We start from the raw sequence: 13,516 nt of genomic DNA, 5'->3' as shown, positions 1-13,516 counted from the left end.
AAAATTACTATTATAAAATTTCAAAGGATTCTGGAAAACCATTTTAACATCAAAAGATGAATTGAAGTGACAAGAGTAAAATAAACTTTCAAATCTTAAAATAAACACTGTATTACTAAATCCTAGATACTTGGAAAGATGTTACATTATTACAATATAATAATAACGCTTAGGTGGCTTACTCAGAATAATTAAAGTCTTAGTGTAATACCTGTAATTTCCCCTAGAATCCTATTTTGTATGGTGTTCCTATTGATTTTCACCTTGTAGAAAAGGGCACTGAGATGTGAGTAATCACAGTTCATATCCCATTTCCCTCCCAATGGGACTTATTTTGAAACTGAGTTTACATAGGAAACATGCTATTTTTCCTAGATTTTATGCTACAGAGCAATAATTGCAAAAACACCTAAAGATGTATTTATTTACACTTTAAATGAGATTGAGATCTTTCACACCAAAGATCATTCTTATTATACTTAATAATACTACCACTATTCTGACTTTGGATGATTCTGTTGGTAAGGCAGCTAGTATCTTAATAAGCCATCCCTTGAAACTACTAAAGCTTTGAAAGCAAAACGGTTCAGAATCTGATGTTTGGCTATTACTTTATTTTTTGACTGTTACACATTAACTTTTTAAAAGTAAACTTCTCATTTTAGAAAAGTTTTACAATTACAGAAAAGTTGCAAACACAGCACAAAAAATTCCCATATACTTTATATACACTGGCTATTATTTTTAACTAATAAATGTTAAGTATATTATCTAACCAATGACAGAAAGATGAATTATTTCCAAAGAAGATACATATATACCAGGAAACAAAATGCTATACAAAATGACACATCCAGTACAACATGAAGAGGACAATGATTTTTATTATCTTTAAAAAATAAAATTTTCGAAAGCAAAAATATTTTAAAACTGTTTTAAATAGATTTACAAGTACAAAAGGCACAATAACAAATCTAAGGAGTTTCAATATTATGAAGTTTAGAATGTGTCCTCTTTCATTGATACCTAATAAAGTGGCAAATATTGACCCTACTTTACTTTAAATCCCAAATATTTAATTCCCTAAAAATACCAATTGAAGCCCAATGTGAATTACCAAATCTAACCAAGAAATAATTAAAACACTTTGAAAAAACACAAATGAAACATTAAAAGCAAATTAAATTTTTATAAAGAAAAAAGAAACTAATAAAAACCTGTGGTATGGTGGGTAGGATGACAGTACTCTCAGCAGGGACGGGCAGGACAGGGATCACAGGGACAGTGGGAGAAGAGAGAGGTACAGCTTCTGTTGGCTAAAAATCATCAACGACAAAAAAAATCAGGAAAAATACCAAAATAAAAAGGAAACACATAACAGAAAGTTATGTCATATAATTTTCAGAAATAATTAATAGGTAAAATAGTAATACGTTACTTCAATTTAAATGAGGAAATGATCTCCAGAAATTATTTTAGAAATAATTACATCACCAGTAATTTTAACTACTCTGTAGTTAAAATGAGTCACTACTCCTTAGATAGTTAAATGAAAATAACAAAAGATAATAGCTTACAATACTCATCTAGGACAAGACACTTCAGAGACAGACTACAAAATATTTTTCTAGCATTCAGAATATATTTGAGTACTTTCCTCCTTGTATTCAAAGAATCAAAAATAATTTCATTACCCCATCTGGTAGGCAATTGGGGCTTATAAATCCACAGATAAAAGATTCAAAGGACTTAAATTGAATTTGTATTATTTAAAATAATCTTTGCCATTAGCCTCTACTATCAATAACTGTAATAATCTGCCTTAAACCTGTCTATAAAATAATTAATTCAACTAACATTCATTGAGTATCTATTATGTGCCAGACATATGGAAAAAATGAAAAAGAGTGGGAACTCTAGTGACATAATTTTAGAAGTTTTGATATTTATACTGAATTACTCTATCTGACTTGAATTATTTTTTAAAGATGTAACTAGAACACAGAAAAGGTGCTTTGTAATAAGTCCCAAGCCCTATCAAATGGATTAATTCAGAAATATTTGCTATACCAATGACATATATTACATGCATAAGAAAACCTTAAAATTAAATCAATAAGAGGACAATGTGCATTAGAAGAGACTTGAAACAGAAAGAACAAATTGCTAAACTTGAAACTATGCTTTTCCTCACTGATAAAAATACAAAATGAAATTACAACGTTGACATTTTTTGTCTATCGTGTCAATCAAAATTTATCAAAAATACATGAAGTCTTTTCAATAATGGTGCTGGGACAACTGGATAACCACATACAAAAGAATGAAGTTATACCGTTACCTCACGTCACATAGAAGAATTAACTGGAAATAATCAACAACCTAAATATAAGCGCTAAGACCATAAAATTCTTAGAAGAAAACATAGGGGTAAATCTTGACGACCCTGGATTTGACAATGGATTCTTAAATATGACCATCAAAAGCATAAGTGACAGACATACATACGCATTTACACATAGGATTTAATCAGAATTAAAACTCCTTTTACCAAAGGGCATTGTCAAGAAACTAGAAAAGACAACCTATAGAATGGGAGAAAATCTTTGCAAATCACACATATGATGAGAGTTTAATATCCAGAATACATAAAGAACTCCAACCAACAACAAAGAGGCAATTATTAGGTTGGTGCAAAAGTGACTGTGGTTTTTGCAATCATTTTTAACCTGTTAAACTGCAAATACTTTTGCACCAACCTAATAAAAAATGAGCAAAGAACTTGAATAGATATTTCTCCAAAAAAGATATACAAATGGCCAATAAGCACATGAAAAGATATATATTATTATTCATTAGAGAAATGCAAATCAAAGTTACAATGATATATCACTTCAGACCCAATAACAGGCTGTAATAAAAAGGGAAAACAAAAATGGAAAATAAGTGTTGATGAACATGTGCAAAACTGGAACCCTCAAAAACTGCTGGTGGGAATGGAAAATGGTGTAGCCCTGTGGAAAAATTTGGCAGTTTTCAAAAAACTAGAAATAGGATTACCATGTGACCCAGTAATTCTACTCCTAGGTATATTCTCAAAAGAAATGGAGACAGGGAATTGGATACTTTACACCAACATTCAATGATGCATGATTCACAACAGTTCAAAGGTGGAAACAACCCAAGTGTCCACCAACAGATGAATGGATAAACAAAATGTGGTATACATGTCTACATACAATGGATATTATTCAGCCATTAAAAAGAATGCAATTCAGATATGCTACAACATCAATGAATCTCAAAAACATCATGTTAAGTGAAATTAACCACACACAAAATGACAATATTGTGATTCCACTTACATGAAATATTTAGAATAGGTAAATTTATATAGAGAGAAAGATTACAAGTTACCAAGGGCTAGGGAGAGAGGAGCACTGGGGAGCTACTGCTTCTTTTTTACAGAGTTTGGGGTAATGAAATGGCCACATAAGGCTCCCCAGCCTAGGGCTCCAGTGCAGAAAGAGAAGTCCCCATAATTTCTGGCTGTGAGAATCAGAGGGTTGAGTGAGACAGAGGGCTGCTGGAGTCCCTGGCATCCTCTTAAAGGGCCTGTGCACAGTCTTAGTTGCTGAGTTGCTGACATACTCACTCGCTTTGAGCTCCAGTGCTGGGGCAGCAGCTCAAAAAGTGCCAGGGACATATGGGGAGGAATTGAATTGTCTGGCTTCAGAGCGAGAAATAGAGAGGCAGCTTTCTCTCAGACAGAAGTACTGGTAGATTCTATTGTTGCTTTGTTGAGCCCTCCCCAAACCCAGCCTGCACAGGCAGGCGGGCACTATATCTGAATTTCCATCGACCTAGCTAACACCATTCACCCTCCCTTGGTGATTCCCTGAGACCTCACCCCACCCAACTTCCAGGTCCGCCTGAGCCACTTCCACTGGTTTCTCCATACAGATGGCCTGCCTTGGCATGCAATGCGGACTTTCCTAAAATGCCTCAAGGGTTCACAAACCCCAAACAAGCAGCAGCTGGCCTCAGTGTGCCCCAAACCTCTTGCTAAGTAGCCCCAAACCCAGCACTAGTGGCAACCATCTGCAGATCACTTCGTAGCTCTGAACAAGTGGCCCCAGGCAGGGCACAGGCAGCGATTGACCTTGGCCTGCACCAGAGCCCCTCCCAAGAGGCCCCAGGACCAGCACACCTGGTAGCCAGCAGAGCACCACCCAACCATCTCCACAAACAACACATCTAAGGGCAGACTAAGCAGGCACCAGATCCCTGCTAAAGCAAATCCTGCTCTGTGGGGTCAGCCCCTGCACAAGAGAACCTTCAATGTAATCATGGCCATTCTTCATAGCCAATCAACCTGACGGTCAATCCCTCCCAACTGAAATGCCAACAGCAATCTAGGCTCAACTACAACACAAGGGCACACACAACCACACAGGGCACACACAACCACACAGGGCACACACCTGGAGTACTTGGCTCAGGTGACCAGGGAGAATGCGACACTGGGCCCCACAGGACATTTACTATATAAGGCCACTCTACCAAGTCCTGGAGATGTAGGAGATCTACCTAATACATAGAAACAAACACAGGGCGGCAGCCAAAATGAGAAGACAAAGAAACATGTACCAAATGAAAGAACAAAACTCCAGAAAAAGAATTAAAATGAAGACAAGCAATCTACTAAGTGCAGAGTTCAAAACAATGGTTATAAGGATGCTCAATTAACTTACGGGAAAAGTAGATGAACTCAGTGAGAACTTTAAGAAAGAGATAGGAAACATAAAACCAGAGATGAAAAAATAGAAAACATTAAAGAGAGTCAGAAATTCAGAAATGAAGAATACAATAACTGAAATGAAGACTACATTAGAGGAAATCAACAGTAGATTAGATGAAGCAGAGGACTAAATCGGCGATTTTGAAGACAAGGTAGCAGAAAACACACTATCAGAAAAGCAAAAACTAAAAGAATTTTTAAAAAATGAGGACAGTTTAAGCAGCCTCTGAAATAACAGCAAGCATACCAACATTTACATCATAAGGATACCAGACGAGAAGAGAGAAAGAACAAGGAATTGAAAACCTATCTGAAGAAATAATGATGGAAAACTTCCCTAACCTGGCAAAGGAAGTAGACATACAAGTCCAGCAAGTGCAGAGTCTCCCAAACAAGATGAACCCAAAGAGGTCCACACCAAGACACATCATAATTAAAAAGTCAAAGGTTAAAGACAAAGAGAGAATCTTAAAAGCAGCAAGAGAAAAGCAGGTAGTTACCTACAAGGGAGCTCCCATAAGACTGTCAGCTGATTTCTCAAAGTTTTAATATTCTGTGTCAATCCCTTCTGGCCTGCAAAGTGATGAAAAGCAAGGACCTATAACCAAGATTACTCTACCCAGCAAAGTTATCATTTAAAATTGAAGGACAGATAAAGAGCTTCCCAGACAAGAAGAAGCTAAAGGAGTTCATCACCACCAAACCAGTATTACAAGAAATGTTAAAGGGACTTAAGAAGAAGGAAAAAGATAAAAAATACAAATAACAAAATGGCAATAACTACATACCTATTAATTATTACTTAAATGTAAATGAATTAAATGCTTCAATCAAAAGACATAGGATGGTTGGATGGATAAAACAAAACCCTTACATATGCTGCCTACAAGAGACTCACTTCAGATCAAAAGACACACACAGACTGAAAGCAAAGGGATGGAAAAAGTATTTCATGAGGAAAAAAAAAAGCTGGGGTAGCAATACTTATTTCAGACAAAACAGACTTTAAAACAAAGGCTATAACAAGAGACAAAGAAAGACCCAGTAATTTCACTTATGAGCAGTTATCCAAAAAAACTCAAAAACGAATTTGAAAAGACGTATGCATCCTTATGTTCACTGCAGCATTATTTACAATAGCAAAGATATGGAAGGAACCCAAGTGTCCATTAATAGATAAACGGGTAAAGAAGATGTGGTACATATATACAACAGAATATTATTCAGCCATTAAAAAAAAATAAGGAATCTTGCCCTTTGTGACAACATGGATGAACTTAGAGGGTATTATGCTAAGTGAAATTAGTCAGAGAAAGACAAATATCACATGATTTCACTTATATGTAGAATCTGAAAAACAAAATAAACAAAGCAGAAAAACCTCACAGATATAGAGAACATTTTGATGGTTTCCAGGTGGGACTGGGGTTGAGGAGGAAGATGTGCAAATTACCAGTTACAAAAACAGTCATAGGGATGTAAAATACAGCATAGGGAATATAGTCAATAATAGTGTAATAATTAGGTATGGTGTCAAATGGGTACCAGACTTATAGACGTGATAACTTCATAAGTTATATAAATGTCTAATCGCTATGGTGTACAACTGAAACTAACGTAATATTGTATGTCAATTATAATTGAAAAATAAAAAAAAATTATTATAAAAAAGAAAATTTTTAATGCATGGAAACAGGTACTCTACCCTGCTCTCGGATATAAAAATCCATGCAAACTTTATGAAAAGCAATTTAGCAGTAATTATCTGTAGCCTTAAAAATGTCGAAACTCTGACTTAGAAGTTTTAGAAATCTACCCTAAGGGAATAATTTAAAAAGCAAATGTTTTAATATTCTTAATGTATTCTCTTGAGCGTTGTTTATACTTGGGGAAATATCCTAAATATCCAAAGGTCTTGGAATTGTTAAGTAAATAATGATAATTATATATGATTAAATGTTAGGCAAAAATTACTAATACAAATCATCTTTTAGAACAGTTTGTAAGTCATATGGGATACTGCCTATCTTGTGACATTAAGCAAAAACTGGAAGATGAAACTTGTGTTAAAAAAACAAAAGGAAAGAAATGTTTGAAAAGTTAATCTCTTAGGGCAGGATTACAAGCAGCTTTTCCCCTTGCCTCTTTATTTCAAATTCTACTTTTCCAGTTGTCAACAATGACTATGTAGCGATACTATAATGCAGAAGAATGGGAGCTCTTCTGTTCGCATCAAGAGAAAAACAATTATTATGAACACTCATCACCTGATTCTCTAGAAAATAAACTGAAAATATATTTCACATTAATTGTTCTAAAAGATGCTAACAAATTTCAATGATTTATACAACTATTAGAGTTGAAAAAGCTAGGAATCAAATTCAACCCTTCATTTTACAACTGAGGTTCCGTTCACAAAAGGTAAGCTGTGAAGAATTAGGAAAAGAATTTCTTACTTCCTGTAGAAAGAGATTTTAAGCCAACAGACCATCTTTTCCTCCCTCCAACCTTTTTTAAAATTCCCAGTATAAATCAGTTCCCAGTTTGGGATGATGGAAAAGTTCTACAGAGGGACAGCAGGGATGGTTGCACAACACTGTGAATGTGCTTAATGGCAATGAATTAACTGTACATTTAAAAATGGTTAAGATGGTAAATTTGATGTTATGTATATTTTACCACAAAAAAAAAGACATTATGAATAAAGCCTCTGTGTGTCTGATGTGGCCTCCAGTCACCATTTATATATTGCTCACATAGGAAAAAAAAAACCTCCGAATTCCACATTATAAGCTTAAAATGAATAACTTAAATGCTAACCAACTTTCAGTGGAACACTTATATGACACTTAAAAAATGTTTGAAAACCCAGTGATTCTAACTCCTGATTTCTGACAAAGCATGAGAACTAGATGTTTTTAAAAGAACTGCTGCTGCTGGTCAACTGGGTAAACATATGGAAAATGAAATGAATCCTCATCTCTGCATTATACCATACTTAAAATTAATTCCAGATGGTTTGCTGACAGAACTGAGAGAAGTGTAAAATTTAAGTTTCTAGAAGATAATAACAACAGAATATCGTCCACGATCTTGGTGTAGGCAAAGACTTCTTGAACAGGAAAGTACAGTTGTCGAAGCCAGGCAGGGTGAGGAGAGCATCTGTATGCAGGGAGTGGAAGGGTGGCGGCAGCCTGGCACAGGGTGTTGGAGCCCGAGCAGGATAAGATGGGTATCCATATGGGCAGAGCAGTGGCAGCAGCCTGAAGTGTTTTGTTGGACCCCAAGTGTGACAGAGTATCTATGTGGCAGTAGCAGCAGTCTGGCATAAAGGGTAGAGGTCTCCGTGGAGTCAAAGGGGGGATCTATTGGCGTTTGAGCAGAGTGAGGAGGGTGTATACTAGCAGTGACAGGAGACTGCTTACATACACGGCATTCCGATCAAACAAACATAAAGGATAATGGGAGCGAAGTTCCTCATGTCAGAGAAGGGAATTACAAATATGGAAGAGAAAATTATCACGAAACTTATGGTTTTAGACTAAAATTGGAGGTGCTGGTGTGAATGCATGGTTTTCTTTCTATATATGTATATACTGGGGGTGCCAAAAAAATGTATACAAGTGGACACTTTGTTCAATGTTGCTCAAGTTTGCCGTAATCTGTATATTCCCTAGCTCTGCCCACAGAGAAGACCTGGGAGCAGTAATACCCCAATAGCATGAACATACCTAGTACTCATATCGTGGTTTCTAAATATTCATTCTCTAATAAAAAACAAAATGGGAGTCTTTGGAGAAATGGCTGATCCCAGTGCTAGAGCTTAGCAAGTACAACATGAGCTTAGAACATCATGCCATGCCAGAAAATAAGGAAGTACTAAAAGAATAATGAGGGCATGACAAAGGACACAGAGGTCAGCTTTAAGGGCTTTCACTGGTCAGATTGGCAACAATGTGAAACTCAAAATAAATGATGGCGACAATGGCATAAAACCCGCTGGATAAAACAGGATTCTGAGAGTCCATACTGACATAAATAATTCACAAGAGCAAATGAATAGAGAGAACATTTCGTTATAGCAGAATACCAACTAAAAAATGTAGAAGGAATGATGGAATTACAAAATCATCATTTGGCAACCATCACAGTAATAATTCATTCAAGAAACATCAATGGATGTTAAAACCCCCACTGCTGCTGAATGAACCTTCCACTTCATTCCAGTGGATGAAAGTTTGAATGGGACACACACACACACACACACACACACACACACACACACACACTAATTTTTGCTCCAAAAGACACATTAGAACTGATTGTCTGGCTAGGCCTTATTTTCGGGGAAACACAGTAGGATGTCATAAGAATACATCATTTATATGATATTCCTGTCAAAGATGCATAATTTGAATCTAATCATTAAACATCAGACAAACCCAAACTGACTGTAGTCATCGAAAGTATCAAAGACAAGAAAGTTTGAAGTTTATCATTATTTCTGTAACTTCAGTTTTATTTTATTTTTTTAAACAGCTTTGTTGAGGTAAAATTGATATATAAAAAACTGCAGATACTTAATGTACACAATTTGATAAGTTTAGACATATGCATATACCCATGAAGGCATCACCACAATCAAGGTACTTGACATATCTAATACCTCTAAAAGTTCCCTTATCCCTCTTTAATAACGTCAGATATTAGCTGATTAATACACTTTAACACAAAAATAAGACAAAGCTGCATGCTTATGCCAAATTTCAAGGCCAAAGCGCAAAAAATTTCCTCCACTGGGCAGTTTCTCTCCAAAACACTTTATGACAAACTTTTAAGTCCTTTAATATTACATTTAAACCTCACTTGGCTCTCAGCCTCTTTTAAAATCTCCTTTAGATAAGGATCTAAATACCATTTTTTAAAAATCCTAACTTACATGATCTTAATCTACCCTACTCTCTATACGGAACTAAGCAAGTACTTTAAAAAAGAACATATGCCCCTACCTCTTCCTTAAGAAAGGCAAATACTGCTGACAAAGTCTTCAAAAAGAATTGACATATCAACACAGAATTTCCTAGCCACAGCTGATAACCAATTCAGGTAACAAAGAATTACAGAACTACAAAATATTTTCGTTTGAAACAAAAACACAGCCTTAAACAAATAATAATCAAATGAAGGTTGAATGATGAGGAACAGCACATGTAAGATCTGATAACAGAGTAAAATGAAGAAATAAGAGGATATTTTGAGTGCAGGACTGAATATGGTAAAATTGTGAGGAGCTGTGTAAGAAGATTCTAAATTGGGAAATGTCAAACTTAACATTCTAACATAAATAATGAGGCTGCAATACACAGTAACTTACATTTGGGTTATTACATAAAAGGAGGAATTCAGCATAAGCATTTTAACTTGAAAAATCTTATATACATATTTCATTAGACAGTACTGACTTATTATGCCATCATCCTTTTCCTGCTCCATTTGTGTCACTCAATAAGACCAGCTCCAAAGAGTTTTTTTTTCTTTTTTAAAAATCTTGACCATGTGACTAACAGTCTCAGTTGTTTCTATCCATAGCAACACCATGGAATCATTAGCCTCTGAGACTGCCTTCAGAGACTTGTTTCCATGACAACAGAGGCTATAATATTAACACCGTCACAAAGAACACTGCAGAGAATTGTAAATTCCTGTAAAATAACTGGATTGCACATATTTTAAAAGTACTTTTTTATACTAGTATTCAAATTGACAGCTTTTCGAAAAATGTTTAAGCTGATTCATTTTTAGAGATTCTTATTAATTTTCTTCATAGTCTTATATTTTACATTTAATGTGAGATCTTAAAATTATAAAATCAGCTTTTAAAATGTAACAGCTTTTCATAAACGTGGTCTGAAGCCTCATTAGTATAGTCACGTGCATGTGTATTGCACATCTACATTTATGTCTATGTGTCACCCTCTTTCACTTTCATTCAACAGTAAGTGAAAAAATGCATATCGAGTGTGCCTAACTTTATTAAATCTCTTTTCTCCTTAAAACAGCTAAAGTGGTTTTTATATGTGCACATGAATCCTGACTAATACAAGATGGGACAATTAAGGACGTTGCGGTGATAATCCAGCTGAGAGGTAATCAGTGGCTTAAACTAAATGGTGGTGATGGTGAAAATGGACATGAGCAGTCAAATCAAGAGAGATTTTAAATATATAAAGTGTGTATCTGGTGACTGATGAGAGGTTGGGAGTCAGGAAGGACTATTAAGAATAACACTCACAATGGCCACTAAAAGTTATCTTTTTTATCATACCGTTTCCCCAAAAATAAAACCTTGCCAGACAATCAGCTCTAATGCATCTTTTGGAGCAAAAAGTAATATAAGACCCGGTATTATATTATATTACACCGGATATTATATTATAACCAATATTGTATTATATTACATTATATTATACCCAGTATTACATCATATTATATGTTATGTTATGTTATGTTATGTTATGTTATATAAGACCTGCTCTTGTATTATAGTAAAATAAGACTGGGTCTTATATTAATTTTTGCTCCAAAAGACACATTAAAGCTGACTGTCCGGCTAGGTCTTATTTTCGGGGAAACACAGTAGTTAAACCGAGCATAAAAAATCTGCAAGGCTACATAAACATTTTAAAACATTTCTTACTAAATTACCTACTGAAATTATTTTCACAGCATAAAATGAAACTCTGAAGAAAGATAACTAAAGCCAGACGACCAGGTAGTTAGTAATTGTTTATATCTTACATTAACATGTTACATGAATGGGGTAAACTGGGCTTAGTTAGGATATACACAAAAATTTAAAAAGGTCTGAATAAATTTGTACGATATTTATGGAAAATGAAATACATGAGTTGGAAAACCTTTTATCAATATCTTAGATAACAAGGAAAAGTAATTATTTGTGTGTCACTGTTGACCACTAAGGACCTTACTTGGTTTTTGTATGGCACAGTTCATATTCTTAATCCAAATTGCTTTGTTTAAAGATCTAGTATGTTTTAATGAGACATGTTTCTCTAATCAAATGTCAAAGAAGCTACCTAAGAGGGGCTGAGGGCCGTCCAGATGGTTGGAGCGCTGTGCTCTTAATGCCTAGATCGCTGGTTCGATTCCCACATGGGCCAGTGAGCTGTGCCCTCTACAGCTAAGACTGTGAACAACAGGTCTCCCTGGAGCTGGGCTGCTCTGACCAGCGGAGGTCAGCATGAGCTACCGTGGGCTGCTGTGTGCTGCCAAGGGGTACCGTGTGCTACCACGAGCAGCTGGTGGCCAGCATGAGGGGCTGGCAGCTGGCGAGAGCTACTGTGAACTGCCAACCGACTGCCGGGGGGGGGGGGGGGGGTGCGCAAGGCTCATAATACCAGCATGGGCCAGGGAGCTGTGTCCTACACAACTAGACAGAAACAACGGCTTGAACAAGAGTGCCGGGGTGGGGTAGGAGGAAGAAGGGGAGGGGAGGAAAAAAAAAGAGGGACTGAGAAACCAGAAAAACAACTGCAAGATTTTTACATGTTCGTAAGAGGATACGGCACAGCAGATATATCCAAACTCTGCTTGGAAATCACTGTACTCAACAGAGGTCCAGTACCTTCAGAATAAAGGTGTTTTTCATTGCTTAAATCTGTTTATTTTCATCAAATGCCCTTTAGCCAGTTACTGCAAACAAGTACTTTCAATATAAACTGTGCAGTAGGAAAAAAACAACACCAAAACACGTTTGAACAAGCTGCATATGACATCCAGATCATAATTATCTCAAAAGCAAACATTAATAAAATTAGATATACTTTAAAACAAATCACTAAAGATGTTAAAATGCAAATTTTTTATTTTAAAATAACAAAGATAGCACAGTAAAACAGATCTAGTGATTAAGAATCCTATTATAGAAACATGGCTACAGATTTGTTAGTTCACACAGACAGGTCATCTAGTTCATGAATCTATTTCTGCTTATAAGATTCATATTTAGTTAAGGTTTATCATCCCTTCATTATGAAAATATGGAGTTCTATCAGCATTCTGCTGGTCATTTTAACTGGTAGAAGGATGAGCCAACAACCATTAAGAATTTAAAGTAAAGAGACCTATTGCTAAAAGATTCTTTCTATGTGCTTGGGAAGCCACTACCGATCAGAAGGTGTTCAAGATATTCTACCATTTGACGATCTTAGAAGTTCCAAACTGTAAAAAATGCCAAAAAAAGTGCCAGTTTCACATTGTTCTCTACCTAGCAACAGCTAATTGCCTAATAATACCCTACTTGAAAATAAACATGTCTTGCTCAAGTATACGTCCTCAAAAGATTTCATCTTTCCTTTTTGAACAGCTCATATTTAAAACCTGTGGTGCCCTTCCTCCAAATTTCTGGGTTCTGCTAACTTCAGCTTTGTCCCTAGGTCCCTATCCAGGTGGTAGCTGCTTCCTGTGGTTACTGTTTCATCTGGGTGTTCCCATTTATCCTTTTTAGTTCTCCAATTCCTTTATAAACAACCAAACGTATCACATTCTCTCCTGTTAAAATAATTGCTGTAGTTTGTTTTCCTGGTGGACTCTGTTAAGGTTACCAATCCTCTGGTTAAAACATAACTCTTTATCATTCTGTAATTAGGTTTCCTTGCCTTATCACGAGATTCATCATTTAAAAGGCCAGAATAT

The 13,516-nt window shown here is 35.7% G+C and overlaps 1 protein-coding gene across 23 annotated transcripts in view; it reads right to left on the bottom strand.

Annotated features, from left to right (window-relative positions):
* The window catches only part of DLG1 (discs large MAGUK scaffold protein 1), a 241,839-nt gene that overhangs the window by 125,639 nt on the left and 102,684 nt on the right, over positions 1 to 13,516 (bottom strand). For 15 of the 23 annotated variants that reach the window (XM_019723532.3, XM_074329838.2, XM_019723561.3 and 12 more), the window contains one exon: positions 1,218 to 1,316. The exons of the other annotated variants lie outside the window; for them this stretch is intronic. In XM_019723532.3, coding sequence (XP_019579091.3) covers positions 1,218 to 1,316 — 99 coding nt within the window. The remainder of the gene's footprint in view (positions 1 to 1,217; positions 1,317 to 13,516) is intronic. 23 annotated transcript variants of the gene reach the window in all.

Source organism: Rhinolophus sinicus, chromosome 17 (assembly GCF_057876585.1).
Source record: "Rhinolophus sinicus isolate RSI-liver-muscle chromosome 17, RSI-T2T, whole genome shotgun sequence".
In the NCBI taxonomy this organism is placed as follows: Eukaryota; Metazoa; Chordata; class Mammalia; order Chiroptera; family Rhinolophidae; genus Rhinolophus; species Rhinolophus sinicus.
The sequence above is the reverse complement of the archived record's forward strand: the minus strand, read 5'-3'. Positions and strand labels throughout refer to the sequence as shown.